This window comes from Muntiacus reevesi, chromosome 8 (assembly GCF_963930625.1).
Source record: "Muntiacus reevesi chromosome 8, mMunRee1.1, whole genome shotgun sequence".
Lineage (NCBI taxonomy): Eukaryota > Metazoa > Chordata > Mammalia > Artiodactyla > Cervidae > Muntiacus > Muntiacus reevesi.
Genome location: NC_089256.1, coordinates 60,165,092 through 60,180,348, shown reverse-complemented (window position 1 = coordinate 60,180,348; position 15,257 = coordinate 60,165,092). Strand labels below are relative to the sequence as shown.

The 15,257-nt window shown below is 38.6% G+C and overlaps 1 protein-coding gene across 6 annotated transcripts in view; it reads left to right on the top strand.

Moving 5' to 3' along the window:
- VPS8 (VPS8 subunit of CORVET complex) overlaps positions 1-15,257 on the top strand; it is a 315,494-nt gene that overhangs the window by 211,562 nt on the left and 88,675 nt on the right. For all 6 annotated transcript variants that reach the window (XM_065943535.1, XM_065943540.1, XM_065943534.1 and 3 more), the window contains exons 37-39: positions 7,416-7,505; positions 10,361-10,403; positions 14,276-14,379. In XM_065943535.1, coding sequence (XP_065799607.1) covers positions 7,416-7,505; positions 10,361-10,403; positions 14,276-14,379 — 237 coding nt within the window. The remainder of the gene's footprint in view (positions 1-7,415; positions 7,506-10,360; positions 10,404-14,275; positions 14,380-15,257) is intronic.

The following is a 15,257-nucleotide window of genomic DNA, read 5'->3' as shown; positions in this document are numbered from 1 at the left end:
TTCTTGTATTCTTCAGTTTTGATCATCCTCTTTTCTATTTTCTTTTTGTTTCAGTTATCCCTGTATTCATCTTGTTTTCCCACATTCAGGTAGCGTTTTATTAGTAATGCTTTGAACTCTTTTCAGGTAAATTATTTATCACTTTTTGTTTCCCATCCCCTTAATGAATTTTTCTCTTTCATCTGAAACACATTCCTCTCTTTTATATCTTGTTTGACATTCTCTGTTTTTCTCTGTGAGATTATGTGAAGCAGTCTCAAAGTCTTGTCCATATGTGGGAGCATCCCTATGAAGTCTGCTTGTCCCCAGTGGCATCCATGGAAGAGGTAAATTTAAAGTGAGCATAGGCTACATCCTTCCCTGTTTTGTGCTATCAGACTCTGTATTATTGGCATGTAGGGCTAGAGTCACTGCCCTGTCAGGGGTGATGCCAAAGTCTGAGGGTCTGGAGCAGGGTTTCTTCCTGATGTTATGGTGATATTCGCCATGGTTAGGGGTATGGCTGGGACCTGAGGGCTTGGGACTGCACTTCTAAGATTGTTCCACTTTTTTTTTTTTTTAAGTTAGCAATTGTTATTTATTTATGGCTGTGCTCAGTCTTCATTGCTGTGTGTGGGCTTCCTCTACTTGCAGTGAGCAGGAGCTACTCTTGTGAACGGGGGCTGTTCTTCCTTGTGGTACATGAGCTCATTGCAGTGGCTTCTCTTCTTGCAGAGCACGAGCTCTAGGCCCCCAGTAGGTGTAGCATACAGGCTCAGAAGTTGCTGCCTGTGGGCTGTAGAGTACAGGATTAGTAGTTGAGGCACACTGGCTTAGTTGATTTGCAGCATGTGGGATCTTTCCAGACCAGGGATTGAACCTGTGTCCCCTGCATTGGCTAATGGATTCTTAACCACTGGACTACTAGGGAAATTCAGTTTATTCCCCTTTTTTTCCTGGTGTCCACACATTGGTAGAGGCAGGGTCAGGGCCAGAGTGGCTGAAGCCACACTAATAAGCTGGATCCATTTCTGCCTTTGTGCAGTTGTTTCAGCAGTGGCAGTCTCCACGCTAGTTAGAGGCAGGCTGAGGGCCTGAGCTGATTTCCTGATGCTTGCTCTTACGTGTGTGCAGGCAGTGGTAGACTCTGACAGGGCTGGAGGCAGGGTCAAAGTCCAGGCAGCTGCTGCTCCCGCCCAGGTACAGGCTGCGCTGATCCCTGCCTCTCTGCCGCTCTGGCTAGATGCAGGGCCATGGCATGAGGTGGCTCCGCTCCCTCCATGGCCACTTGGGCTCATTGGAAATGAAATTTCTAAAAGGAAATTTTTTGAAATGACTTTTTAAAAATAGATTACTGCTGGTATGTGCTGTTAATTTTTGTGCATTGTTTTCCAATCTTGTATTTTTTTTTCATTCCCTCATCCAATGTCTGGGAACTCAGGAATATTACTGAACAGAAGCAGTGATAATATGCATTCTCTCCTTTTTTCTGATTTAAAAGGGGATGTTGGACAAGGAAATGGCAACCTACTCCAGTATTCTTGCCTGGAAAAGTCCATGGACAGAGGAGCCTGGCAGGCTGCAGTCCATGGGGTTACATGACTGAGCATGTGTGCATGAGGGTGGAGGAAGATGGGTTGGTAGCAATAAACTGGTAGAACTAAAAAAGATAAGTAATAAAAGAGGATGTGTCTAGCATTTTATATAAAATATGGTGTTTATTTTAGGATTCTAATAGGTGATTTTTGTTAAACTAAGAAAGTTCAGTTACCAGTTTGGGTTACAGTGTTTTCTATTGTTTTTATTTTTGTCAAAAATGGGTGCTGCATTTTATTACTTTTTCTGCATTTATTAAGATGATTACATCTTCCCCCTTTGATCTGTTCACCTGTTATTTCTGCCTTTCTTTTTTCTTCCTCCTGAGAAAGTTTAATTCTAATTTATTACTCTTTTCAAAGACTAATGTAGGATTTTTTAAACCTCACTGCTGTTTCTTTTTATGACATTCTTTTCTGTATTTATTTTCTTTTTTCTTAGTTTAACTGAGATTTCTTTTTTACTTATTAGAAACTCTTGGTTTATTAATTTTTATTAAGATCCCACAAGCTCATTTATAGTGTTTTCATTGTCATGTTGTTCTAAATATTTTATGAATAATTACACTTATCAATTTCTGGTGTATATTATTACTATTTATGTATACATGTGAGTTTTTGTTCAGTGGATATACATAATTCAGGTGCATAACAACTTTTTTTTAATATAAATTTATTTATTTTAATTGGAGGCTAATTACTTTACAATATTGTATTGGTTTTGCCATACATTGACTTGAATCCGCCACAGGTGTACATGTGTTCCCCATCCTGAACCCTCCTCCCACCTCCCTCCCCATTCCATCCCTCTGAGTCATCCCAGTGCACCAGCCGCAAGCACCCTGGTATCATGCATGGAACCTGGACTGGCAATTCGTTTCACATATAATAATATATATCTTTCAATGCCATTCTCCCAAATCATCCCACCCTCACCCTCTCCCACAGAGTCCAAAAGACTCTTCTGTACATCTGTGTCTCTTCTGCCGTCTCGCATACAGGGTTATCGTTACCATCTTTTTCAATTCCATATATATGCGTTATTATACTGTATTGGTATTTTTCTTTCTGACTTACTTCACTCTGTATAATAGGCTCCAGTTTCATCCACCTCATTAGAACTGATTCAAATGAATTGTTTTTAATGGCTGAGTAATACTCCATTGTGTATATATATATATATATATATATATATATATATATATATATATATATATACCACAGCTTTCTTATCCATTTGTGCTGATAGATATCTAGGTTGCTTCCATGTCCTGGCTATTATAAACAGTGTTGCGATGAACATTGGGGTGCACGTGTCTCTTTCAGATCTGGTTTCCTCAGTGTGTATGCCCAGCAGTGGGATTGCTGGGTCATGTGGCAGTTCTATTTCCAGTTTTTTAAGAAATCTCCACACTGTTCTCCATAACGGCTGTACTAGTTTGCATTCCCACCAACAGTGTAAGAGGGTTCCCTTTTCTCCACACCCTCTCCAGCATTTATTCCCTGTAGACTTTTGGATAGCAGCCATCCTGACTGTAATGGTACCTCATTGTGGTTTTGATTTGCATTTCTCTGATAATGAGTGATGTTGAGCATCTTTTCATGTGTTTGTTAGCCATCTGTATGTCTTCTTTGGAGAAATGTCTGTTTAGTTCTTTGGCCCATTTTTTGATTGGGTCATTTATTTTTCTGGAATTGAGCTGCAGGAGTTGCTTGTATATTTTTGAGATTAATCCTTTGTTGCTTCATTTGCTATTATTTTCTCCCAATCTGAGGTATTTCTGCCCTCATTTTTAAGATTTCTTTCCTCCTACTGACCCTGGAGTTCTTCATTTCTTCCTTTTCTAGTTGATTTAGATGTTCAGTTCAGTTGTTCAGTTGTGTCCGCCTCTTTGCGACCCCTTGAATCGCAGCACACCAGGCCTCCCTATCCATCACCAACTCCCGGAGTTTACTCAAACTCATGTCCATCGAGTCAGTCGTGCCATCAAGCCATCTCATCCTCTGTCGTCCCCTTCTCCTCCTGCCCCCGATCCCTCCCAGCATCAGGGCCTCTTCCAGTGATTCAGCTCTTCACATGAGGTGGCCGAAGTATTGGAGTTTCAGCTTCAGCGTCAGTCCTTCCAATGAACACCCAGGACTGATCTCCTTTAGGATGGACTGGTTGGATCTCTTTGCAGTCCAAGGGACTCTCAAGAGTCTTCTCCAACACCACAGTTCAAAAGCATCAATTCTTCGGCGCTCAGCTTTCTTCACAGTCCAACTCTCACATCCATACATGACCACTGGAAAAGCCATAGCCTTGACTAGACAGACCTTTGTTGGCAAAATAATGTCTCTGCTTTTTAATATGCTATCTAGGTTGGTCATAACTTTCCTTCCAAGGAGTAAGCATCTTTTACTTTGATGGCTGCAATCACCATCTGCAGTGATTTTGGAGCCCCCAAAAATAAAATCAGCCACTGTTTCCACTGTTTTCCCATCTATTTCCCATGAAGTGTTGGGACTGGATGCCATGATCTTAGTTTTCTGAATGTTGAACTTTAAGCCAACTTTTTCACTCTCCTCTTTCACTTTCATCAAGAGGCTTTTTAGTTCCTCTTCACTTTCTGCTGTAAGAGTAGTGTCATCTGCATATCTGAGGTTATTGCTATTTCTCCTGGCAATCTTGATTCCAGCTTGTGCTTCATCCAGCCCAGCATTTCTCATGATGTACACTGCATTTAAGTTAAATAAGCAGGGTGACAATATAGAGCCTTGACGTATTCCTTTTCCTATTTGGAACCAGTGTGTTGTTCCATGTCCAGTTCTAACTGTTGCTTCCTGACCTGCATACAGGTTTCTCAAGAGGCAGGTCAGGTGGTCTGGTATTTAGAGTTAGTTTATTTGACTTTTTTCTTGTTTCTTGAGGTAAGCCTGTATTGCTATGAACCTTCCCCTTAGCACTGCTTTTACACTGTCCCACAGGTTTTGGGTTGTTGTGTTTTCATTTTCATTTGTTTCTATGCATATTTTGATTTCTTTTTCTATTTCTCCTGTGATTTGTTGGTTATTCAGCAGCGTATTGTTCAGCCTTCATATGTTGGAATTTTTAATAGTTTTTCTCCTGTAATTGAGATCTAATCTTACTGCATTGTGGTCAGAAAAGATGCTTGGAATGATTTCAGTTTTTTTGAATTTACCAAGGCTAGATTTATGGCCCAGGATATGATCTCTCCTGGAGAAGGTTCCATGTGCACTTGAGAAAAAGGTGAAATCCATTGTTTTGGGGTGAAATGTCCTATAGATATCAATTAGGTCTAACTGATCTTTTGTATCATTTAAAGTTTGTGTTTCCTTGTTAATTTTCTGTTTAGTTGATCTATCCACAGGGATGAGTGGGGTCTTAAAGTCTCCCACTATTATTGTGTTATTGTTAATTTCCCCTTTCATACTTGTTAGCATTTGTCTTACATATTGCGGTTCTATGTTGGGTGCATATATATTTATAATTGTTATTTCTTCTTCTTGGATTGATCCTTTGATCATTATGTAGTGTCCTTCTTTGTCTCTTTTCACAGCCTTTGTTTTAAAATCTATTTTATCTGGTATTAGTATTGCTACTCCTGCTTTCTTTTGGTCTCTATTTGCATGGAATATCTTTTTCCAGCACTTCACTTTCAGTCTGTATGTGTCCTTTGTTTCGGGGTGGGTCTCTTGTAGACAACATATAGAGGGAGTCTTGTTTTTGTATCCATTCAGCCAGTCTTTGTCTTTTGGTTGGGGCATTCAACCCATTTACATGTAAGGTAATTATTGATAAGTATGATCCCATTGCCATTTACATTATTGTTTTGGGTTCGAGTTTATACACCCTTTCTGTGTTTCATGTCTAGAGAAGATCCTTTAGCATTTGTTGGAGAGGTGGTTTGGTGTTGCTGAATTCTCTCAGCTTTTGCTTGTCTGTAAAGCTTTTGAATTCTCCTTCATATCTGAATGAGATCCTTGCTGGGTACAGTAATCTGGGCTGTAGGTTATTTTCTTTTATCACTTTAAGTATGTCCTGCCATTCCCTTCTGGCCTGAAAAGTTTTTGTTGAAAGATCAGCTGTTATTCTTATGGGAATCCCCTTGTGTGTTATTTGTTGTTTTTCCCTTGCTGCTTTTAATATTTGTTCTTTGTGTTTGATCTTTGTTAATTTGATTAATATGTGTCTGGGGGTGTTTCACCTTGGGTTTATCCTGTTTGGGGCTCTCTGGGTTTCTTTTACTTGGGTGATTATTTCCTTCCCCATTTTAGGGAAGTTTTCAATTATTATCTCCTCAAGTATTTTCTCATGGTCTTTTTTTTTGTCTTCTTCTTCTGGGGCTCCTGTGATTCCAATGTTGGGGCGTTTAACATTGTCCCAGAGGTCTCTGAGATTGTCCTCATTTCTTTTAATGCGTTTTCTTTTTTTCTCTCTGTTTCATTTTTTTCTACCATTCTATCTTCTACCTCACTTATTCTATCTTCTGCCTCTGTTATTCTACTGTTGGTTCCCTTCAGAGTGTTTTTGATCTCATTTATTGCATTATTCATTATATGTTGACTTTTTTATTTCTTCTAGGTCCTTGTTAAACCTTTCTTGCATCTTCTCAATCCTTGTCTCCAGGCTATTTATCTGTAACTCCATTTTGTTTTCAAGATTTTGGATCATTTTCACTATCATTATTTGAAATTCTTTATCAGGTAGATTCCCTCTCCCTTCCTCTTTGGTTTGGTTTGGTGGGCATTCATCCTGTTCCTTTACCTGCTGAGTAGTTCTCTGCCTTTTCATCTTGTTTAGATTGCTGTGTTTGAGTGGCCTTTCTGTATTCTGGCAGTTTGTGGTTCCTCTTTATTGTGGAGGTTCCTCGCTGTGGGTGGGGTTGGACGGGTGGCTTGTCAAGGTTTCCTGGTTAGGGAAGATTGTGTCGGTGTTCTGGTGGGTGGAGCTGCAGTTCTTCTCTCTGGAGTGCAATGAAGTGTCCAGTAATGAGTTTTGAGATGTCAGTGGGTTTGGTGTGACTTTGGGCAGCCTGTATATTGAAGCTCAGGGCTATGTGTTCCTGTGTTGCTGGAGAATTTGCGTGGTGTGTCTTGCTCTGGAACTTGTTGGCCTTTGGGTGGTGCTTGGTTTCAGTGTAGGTATGGAGGCATTTGATGAACTCTTGTCGATTAATGTTCCCTGAAGTCAAGTGTTCCCTGGTGTTCTCAGGATTTGGACTTAAGCCTCATGGCTCTGGTTTTCAGTCTTATTCTTACAGTAGTCTCAAGACTTCTCCATCTCCTTTCAAAGACAATGGGCTGCTTTTCTGGGTGCCTCGTGTCCTCTGCCAGCATTCAGAAGTTGTTTTGTGGAATTTACTCAGCGTTCAAATGTTCTTTTGATGAATTTGTGGGGGAGAAAGTGGTCTCCCTGTCCTATTCCTCCACCATCTTAGGACCTCAGACCAGCAGACTTCCAGAAGATAGTCTGAGTGATGACAACTTCCTTCCAGGTGTCGTCACTCTGTTCTCTCAGTAACTGCAGCCTCCTTTCTCAAGCAAGAGTTAACCCCAGCGCTCCGCTCCCACCTTAAGAAAAATGGTAAAGTCTGCATAACAACTTTTTAAATAAGTGAAAAGAGAATGAATGACTTTCGTTCACTTGTAGTCCCAAATGGGCAACTCTAAGACTAGAAAAACAAATATTTGCATGTTATGCTGTAGAGTATCAGTAATAAACTGTTTAGTGTATGAATTCATTGTTTATTATCATGGAACTGTTTCATCCTTAATAGGATCTTTTGACTCCACAAACAAGATTTTTCAACAAAAACTTTATCTTTTTTTCTTTGCTAGATTACCCAGAAGTATCAACTTTGTGAAGTCACTGCTTATCTATTAGAAAAGAAAGGAGATATTCATGGTGCCTTCTTAATAATGCTACAGGTAACATTTTACTCTGTTTGCTTTGTCATATTTCTGTCTAGCCCTCTATCCATTTATCAATTTATTTTTTTTCCTTGAGATAAAATTGACATATAACACTGTGTAAGTTTTCATCAATCAATTTCTTATGTTTCAGAGTAAGTTGCAGACAGCAGTACATTTTATCCCTAGATATTTTTATCATGCATGTCTTTAACTTGAGTCAATCTTTCTTTGTATTTTTTTAAGGTAAAATTTACATCCAACAAAATCCTCCAGTTTTAAATGTATCATTTAATGCGTCCTAACCAGTGCATGCACTTGTTTAACTCCAGTGCCTAACAAGATAATAGAACGTTACCTTCAGCCCAGAAAGTTCCTTCACAGTCAGTTCCACTCCTGTCCCCTCAGAACAATTTGAATTTTTTTCTCTGTGGATTAGTTTTGCCCTTTTTGTTCATTCATACTAACGGAATCATCCCATAGATACTCTCGTATAATTCTTCTTCCATTTGGCATAATGTTTTTAAGATTTCTCTCTGTTATTGCATGTATCCGTTCCTTTTATTGTTGAGTAGTATTTAATTGTATGACTACATCACAGTTTATCCATTCTCCTGTTGATTGACACCTGAGCTATCTCTAGTGTTTTGCTACTATGATTAAAGTTGCTATGACTGCTACAAAAATGTTTTCCTTTCCCTGGGGTCAGTACCGGGGAATGAAATTGGTGCCTCACAAGATAGGTAGAGGTTTAGTTTTATAAGAAATTAGCAGACCTCTTTCCAAAATGGCTGTAACATTTTATGTTCCACCAATAATGTATGAGAGTTCTGATTGGTCTACATTCCAACAGCAGTTGGTGTTATATCAGTTTTGTAAAAAAATTATTTTGTTATAAAATTTACCATTTCAGCGGCATTAATTATATACACATTACTATGTAACCTCGCCACCATCCATCTCTTTTTCAACTTCCCAAACTCATTAGACCCGTTACTCTTCCCCGTCTGCTAGCCCCTGGCAACCACCATTCTACTTTAGATTCTGGGAATTTGATCACTAGGTACCTCACATAAAAGTAATAAAATAGTATTTGTCCTTTTGTGTCTAGCTTATTACAGTTTGCATAATGTCTTCAAGATTTATTCATATTGTAGCACATGTCAGAATTTCATTCATCTTTAAAGGCTGAATAATATTCCATTATATATATACTGCATTTTGTTTTTCCATTCATTCAACAGTGGACACTTGGGTTGCTTCCACATTTTGATTGTTGTAAATATTGCTGCTATAAACTTGGGTGTACTAATATCTTCTTGAGTCCTTGCTTTCAGTAGGATTGCTGAATATATACCAGAAGTGGGATTGCTGAATCAAATGGCAATTATATTTTTAATTTTTAAAGAACTGCCATACTGTTTTTCTATAGCGACTATACCATTTTACATTCTCACCAGCAGTGCACCAAAGTTTCAATTTCTCTTCACCAACACTTGTTATTTTTTATTTTCTTGGTAATAGCCATCCTAATGTGTGTGATTATATATCCATTTTTTAAACATTGTCATCTAGCTAGGAATAGATTAGGGATGTCCTATTTATATTTTAAAAAATAGTTCACATTAGCTTCTAGTTTTTTTCTAGCCATGTAATTGTGAGACAGGCCAGGAACAATATTCCACAGAGAATTTGTATAGGCTCTTAATCCCTTTTAATCTCTAGGTTACTCTTTCATCTCTTTTTTTCCTTGCAATTTATTTGTTGATGATACCATGAACCCAATTTTAAAGGATAAGTAAATATTCTTGGCATGGATGGGAAGTGGAGAAGTGGGAGATCTTTGCAGGGAAAAAGATGATTGTTTGCAAAATACAGAGGAATACAAACTGCTAGGAGATGAGCCAGTAGCTTTACTAGGGCTCAGCTCTCAGTGTATAAATAGGCAGGTCGGGCTGGAAACAAAGACTCGATCCAGGTTTGGAAAGATTTTATAGGACGTACTAAAGAATTAGGATTGATTGTGTTTTCACCCAGGATCAACTAAAGGTTTCTAAACAAGAAACTGATGTGATGTTGTTTCATAAAGACTGCTCTGTTGACTGTAGGAGGATCTGTGGGATGCAGAGAAGGAGGACTTAAACTGGAAGCAGAGAGCACTTGGGAGGCTATTGCGGCAGTGACTCAGGAGGGCTTGAGTGGGTGTGATGGTGCTGGTGAAGTGAAAACAGAAGGTGGATTTAAGAACTTATTGATCATTTGAATATGGTATGGAGTGAATGAGAGGGAACGGTTAACGATGAGTCTGATTTTTAGCTTAACATTAGCCTATAAAGGACCTCAAGGAAAGGAGCAAATTTGGGGTAGAAGGGCTGTATTAAGGTTGACTTCAGTCTATAGTAAAAAGCCTTTGGAATATCAGTTAAGGGTGTCTGAGGATCTAGAATTCAGTGGAGTAGTGGATGCTACAACTGCATATATAGAAGATGTCACACCCAAGGCTGTGCCCTGTGCTGTGGGGATAGACTTGTCGTGTCCTTTTTTATTTGCACCCATCCTTTTTTCTCATAATTGAGTGTGAATTTTATTCCCTTATCCAAAGCATGTATTAATCCCCATTACTATGCCTAAAGAATGTCAGTGATGACTATGTGGTGGTACAACAGAAGCAAAAGTGGGTCAGAATAAGTGATATTTGATATTTTGGGTCACTTCCAGTACTACTAGCTATGCTTTCTCTATACACAGATGTTCTCCTCTGAACGACAGAGATCATTCTTAAAAACCTTCTTGTTTCTTGGGTTTTACCTTTAAAATATGTTAATTCAGGTGTTGGTGGATTCGAAATATAAAGTGTTCCTTTTACCTCCTAGAGACTACAAAGCAAACTTCAAGAGATAACACATCAAGATGAAAGTAAGTTCTTGAGTGTGGTTTGCAATTTTTTTTCTATGGACCCCATGTTTTAAAATGTATTAAATGAAAAACTGCGTTTATTAAGTAATAATTACATTGATCTATATATTACTGTTTATCATTGATCCAAATTTTGACTTGTTTTTAAGACTCATAATAGGAAGTAAATATAAACCATTGTGGTTTTGTGATGCTAATTGTCAGTACTAGAGGTCATTTCATTATACAGAAAATTAGATATTCTTCACTGGTATTAATTAATTTTTGGCTATACTTTTGTTCTCATGTTTTGATTATTATAAATGAGATACATAACTAACATTTTAAAAATTACTGTAATGTGCTGAACAAAAACAAAGCAACGCTTCTAATCAGTAAGTAATAGCCAGTGTTTCTGTTTTGAACTTACATGATTTTAGCAGAAAGCAGTAAAACTTGAAGTTTAGAATCTTGAATGACTTTGTCACAGATAAATATGTAATTTTTATTATATTCCTTGATACTAAAAAATTATTTGTTTTGTAAAAGTGTGGTAAAATAAGTGCCTCATAAAATTCACTGTTTTAACCATTTTTAAGTGTACAGTTCATTGGCAATAAGTACATTCACATTGCTGTACAATCATCACCAGCATCCATCTCTAGAACCTTTTCACCTTGCCAAACTGAAATTCCGTGCCCCTCAGTTACTCCTTATTCCCTCCTCCCCACTCAGCCCCTGGTAACCACCATTCTGCTTTCTGACTTGATGAATTTGATTACTGTGGGATAGGTATCTCATATAAGTAGATGAAGTAGTAATTGTCCTTTTGTGTCTAGCTTATTACACTTAGCATAGTGTCTTCAAGCTTTATCTATGTTGTAGCACATGCAGAATTTCACTCATTTCTAAGGCTGAGTAATGCTCTTGTTTTATGTGCATGCTGCGTTTTGTTTTCCCATTCATTATCAACGGGCACTGGGATTGCCTCTACCTTTTGACTGTTGTGAACAGTGCTGCTGTGAGCCTGCGTGTACAGATATCTCTCTGAGTCCTTGCTTTCACTTCTTCTGGATATATATTGCTGGATGTGTGGATTGCTAAGCTAAATGGTGAAACTCCAATGCTTTGGCCACCTCATGCGAAAAGTTGACTCATTGGAAAAGACCCTGATGCTGGGAGGGATTGGGGGCAGGAGGAGAAGGGGGAGACAGAGGATGAGATGGCTGGATGGCATCACCGACTCGATAGGCATGAGTTTGAATAAACTCTGGGAGTTGGTGATGGACAGGGAGACCTGGTGTCCTGTGATTCATGGGGTCGCAAAGAGTCGGACACGACTGAGCGACTGAACTGAACTGAACTGAAGCTAAATGGTGGTTCTGTTTTTAATTTTTTGAGGAACCACCATGCCATTTTCCATAATGGCAATATCATTTTACACTCTCACCAGCAATGCACGAGAGTTTCAAGTTCTCCACATATTAACTAACACTTGTTATTTTCTGTTTTCTTGCTAGTAGCCACCCTGTTGGGTGTGAGATAGCATCTCCTCGTGGTTTTGATTTGCATTTGTGTAATGATTGGTGATGTTCAGCATTTTTTTCTTGTATTTAATTGGCCATTTTCTATATTTTCTCTGGCGAAATGTCTGTCCAGATCTTTTGCCCACTTTTGAATTGGATTATTCATGTTCCTATTCCTTAATGTTTTCAAAACAGCCCTCCCAAAGTTCAGAGAATCACTGGATAGGTGATTTTTAGATTGTTTTACGTTTTTAACTCACTAACACATTTCTTGAATTCCTTGGCCCACACAGCCCTCTAAACACCTTTACCCTAATTCCCCATAGAGTATTTGTTCTTATTACTTCCATAAACAGTTGACTTTTCTTTATGTAGTTCAACTAAGCATTTAGTTACGGTTTTTGTGCTGTCAGTAAGTGTTCAATTTGACTGCTAGATTTGTTGCATTTATGGTATTTTTCTTCTTCAGTTTTCTGTTATGAAAATAATTTTTGCAGACACTACATGAAAGATTATGATAAAAATAAGAAGAATGTTTCCCCAAATCACTACAGTGATTTGCAGGTGATATGTCTAGGGAAGCCAGTTCTTTGAATTCCAACGAGAATAAATTTCTCAGTAATAGTCTCATAACTACCATCTACTGTCAGATTCAATTTTGACAGTGTGCATTGGTGGTATAGTAGTAAGCAGAACTGCCTTCCAGTTTTGACAGTGTGCTTAAGAATTTTGAGGATTTGGTAATTGCACAACAGTGAGCTAGTTCCTGTGGGTTACACACAGATGGCTAAAACATCGTCCTCATCCAAAGAGCTAAGTTGCTTGAAGGAGATAGATATGTTAAAAAAAAAAAAAAACTTCCAATGCAGGTAGAGTCAAATACTGTAGTAGAGATACAGTGAGAGTGACCAAGGATTGTGGACAACTGGGGAACTCTCTGTAACTTAGTTTCTTTTGTAGAAGATGCAAACTTGGAAGTAATCATGACTGGAATAATGAGTAGGAATTTGAAAAACAAAAGCAAGGGAAAGAGCTTCTGGGTTGAGGGGAACATGAATATGAAAGTGCCTGACTAGTAACCTTGGGAAATAATCTGATGGAAAGCACCAAGGGTGGAAAGCTGCCCCAGAATGTTTACTGTGTTTACTTAGAGTCAGAGGTTTATTGACATTCTGTTTGTAAAAATAGAAGTCTTTGATAATGTTCATGGATGAGACTCACGTTTGGACTTGTGCTTAAGAGAACTATTGTTATTTAGCCACTCAGTTGTGTCTGACTCTTTAGCAACCTCATGGACGGTCGCCTGCCAGGCTCCTCTGGGATTTCCCAGGCAAGAATACTGGAGCAGGTTGCCAGTTCCTTCTCCAGGGGCTTTTCCTGACCTCTGGGATTTCCCAGGCAAAAATACTGGAGTGGGTTGCCATTTCCTTCTCCAGGGGCTCTTCCTGACCTCCAGTCAAACCCATGTCTCCTGCATTGGCAGGCAAATTCTTTACCACTTAAACACCAGGGAAACGCTAAGAGAACTGTAGTGGCAGTATAAAGGGAATGAGGAAGCCAAGATTTCTAAGTCAAAAGCGAAGTTATAGTACAAACGAGGTGATGAAGGGTTCCATCAAGGTAAAAGTCGTGGATATATGGGAGCATGGATATGGAGTTAACAAAATTAACTATTTATTTGAATGTATGGATGAAAGCATTGAAGATGATGAAGATTTATAAACTGGTTGACTTAAATGTCATGGTTCTATTAGTTGGGAAATGTAAGGGTTTGGAGCATATTTGAAGTGAGAGAACTGGGCTAGGTTTTGCACATATGAAGTTCAAAGTGATTGCAGGACGTCCATGTAGAAATAGATGCCTAGAGCCTGATGAGAATTCAGCCTGCAGATTATGAAAGGAATAAGGGCTGGCGGTGTATATTTGAAGATTATCAGCAAGGACATAGGAGATAAAACCAGAAGAGTGGCTGAAGTTATTGAAAAAGAAATGAAGAGAAAAGTGCCCAAAATAGTATCTTGAAGAAATATGTACATTAAAGAAATGGAGAACTGTAAAAAATATTTCTACTAACAAATCCACAAACAAATAATTAGGGATTTTTCCATAGCTAAAGTATATTATAATGCTATGTATTAATATGCTGTGCTTTCTATGTCCTAGGAATGTCAAACATTTATATAGAAAGCTGTTGCAGACAATTATCTGCTTTTTAATCTATTAAACCTCAGTATCAGGTCTTACACATGATTATATCATTGAAACCTAAAAATATACAGAGAAAAAAAGTTTCATTTTTTTTTACAGAAGCTTTGAGATCATCAGTATTATATCCTTGAGTGATATTAACAATTTTTCTGACTCTAGATACCAAAGAGGATCCCTCATTGAAGGATGTTGAAGAGACCATGGTAGAGACGATTGCTCTCTGCCAGAGAAATTCACATAATTTGAACCAACAGCAGAGAGAGGTAGGAGAATGACTCCAAAGCCTTTTAAAAGTCTGTTCTGAAAAATAAATAAATAAATAAAAGTCTGTTCTGATCTGAAACTAGAAATTAATTCTATTTCCACTGCCCTCTCAGCTACCTGAATTCTATGCAACTGGATTTTAATCACCATTCAGTGTTCCCAGGAGTATATGACTCCTGAAGTTATTATGGGAAGGGCCTGTCTGCTTTGTTCTCACAAAAAGCTTTATATTCTTAGATTTGGCTATGCTGCAAAACTTAGGTTTGTGAATACTAGATGTCCTTGTTCTCTTTGGACAGAGATTTTGTGTATTCCGTGTAGTGGTACTATGGATGTGTCATCCATTTATCATCTCTTTATTCCCTGTGGATAAAGTGAGTATGAAGAACTGGAAGAAAAGCCTCAAGGGATACAGAGAAAGCTGGAAAAGGTCAAAAGGCTTCCATACAGTACTTCTCAAACTTGGCTGCGCATAAGTCACCTGGGGAGCTTTGAAAACTCCCAGACTGTACCCACAATCAATTAAATTGAAGTCTCTGGGGCTGGACCCCCATCATGAGTGTGGTTCTCTTTGTTTGTTTGTTTTTCTGTTAGGAGGAGAAGGGAAGACTGGCTTTATTACTTTGCCATGCACAGGGAGAACATAGTAGGCTAGTGCCTCAAAAACTGTACCCCCCTCCCTAGTGAACGTCTCTAAGCTTCCCACTTGATTCCACTGTTGCAGCCAAGGTTGGAACCACATCTGTAACAGATTCCAGACTGCAAAAAGGGAGTGGGCAAAGCTGAAGGAGAAGGTATAGTTGAGCACCTGGTGTGGCTGGGAGTTACAGCAGTGAAGCAGAAACAGAGAGGGTGAATGCAACTTGACAGCTAAGAC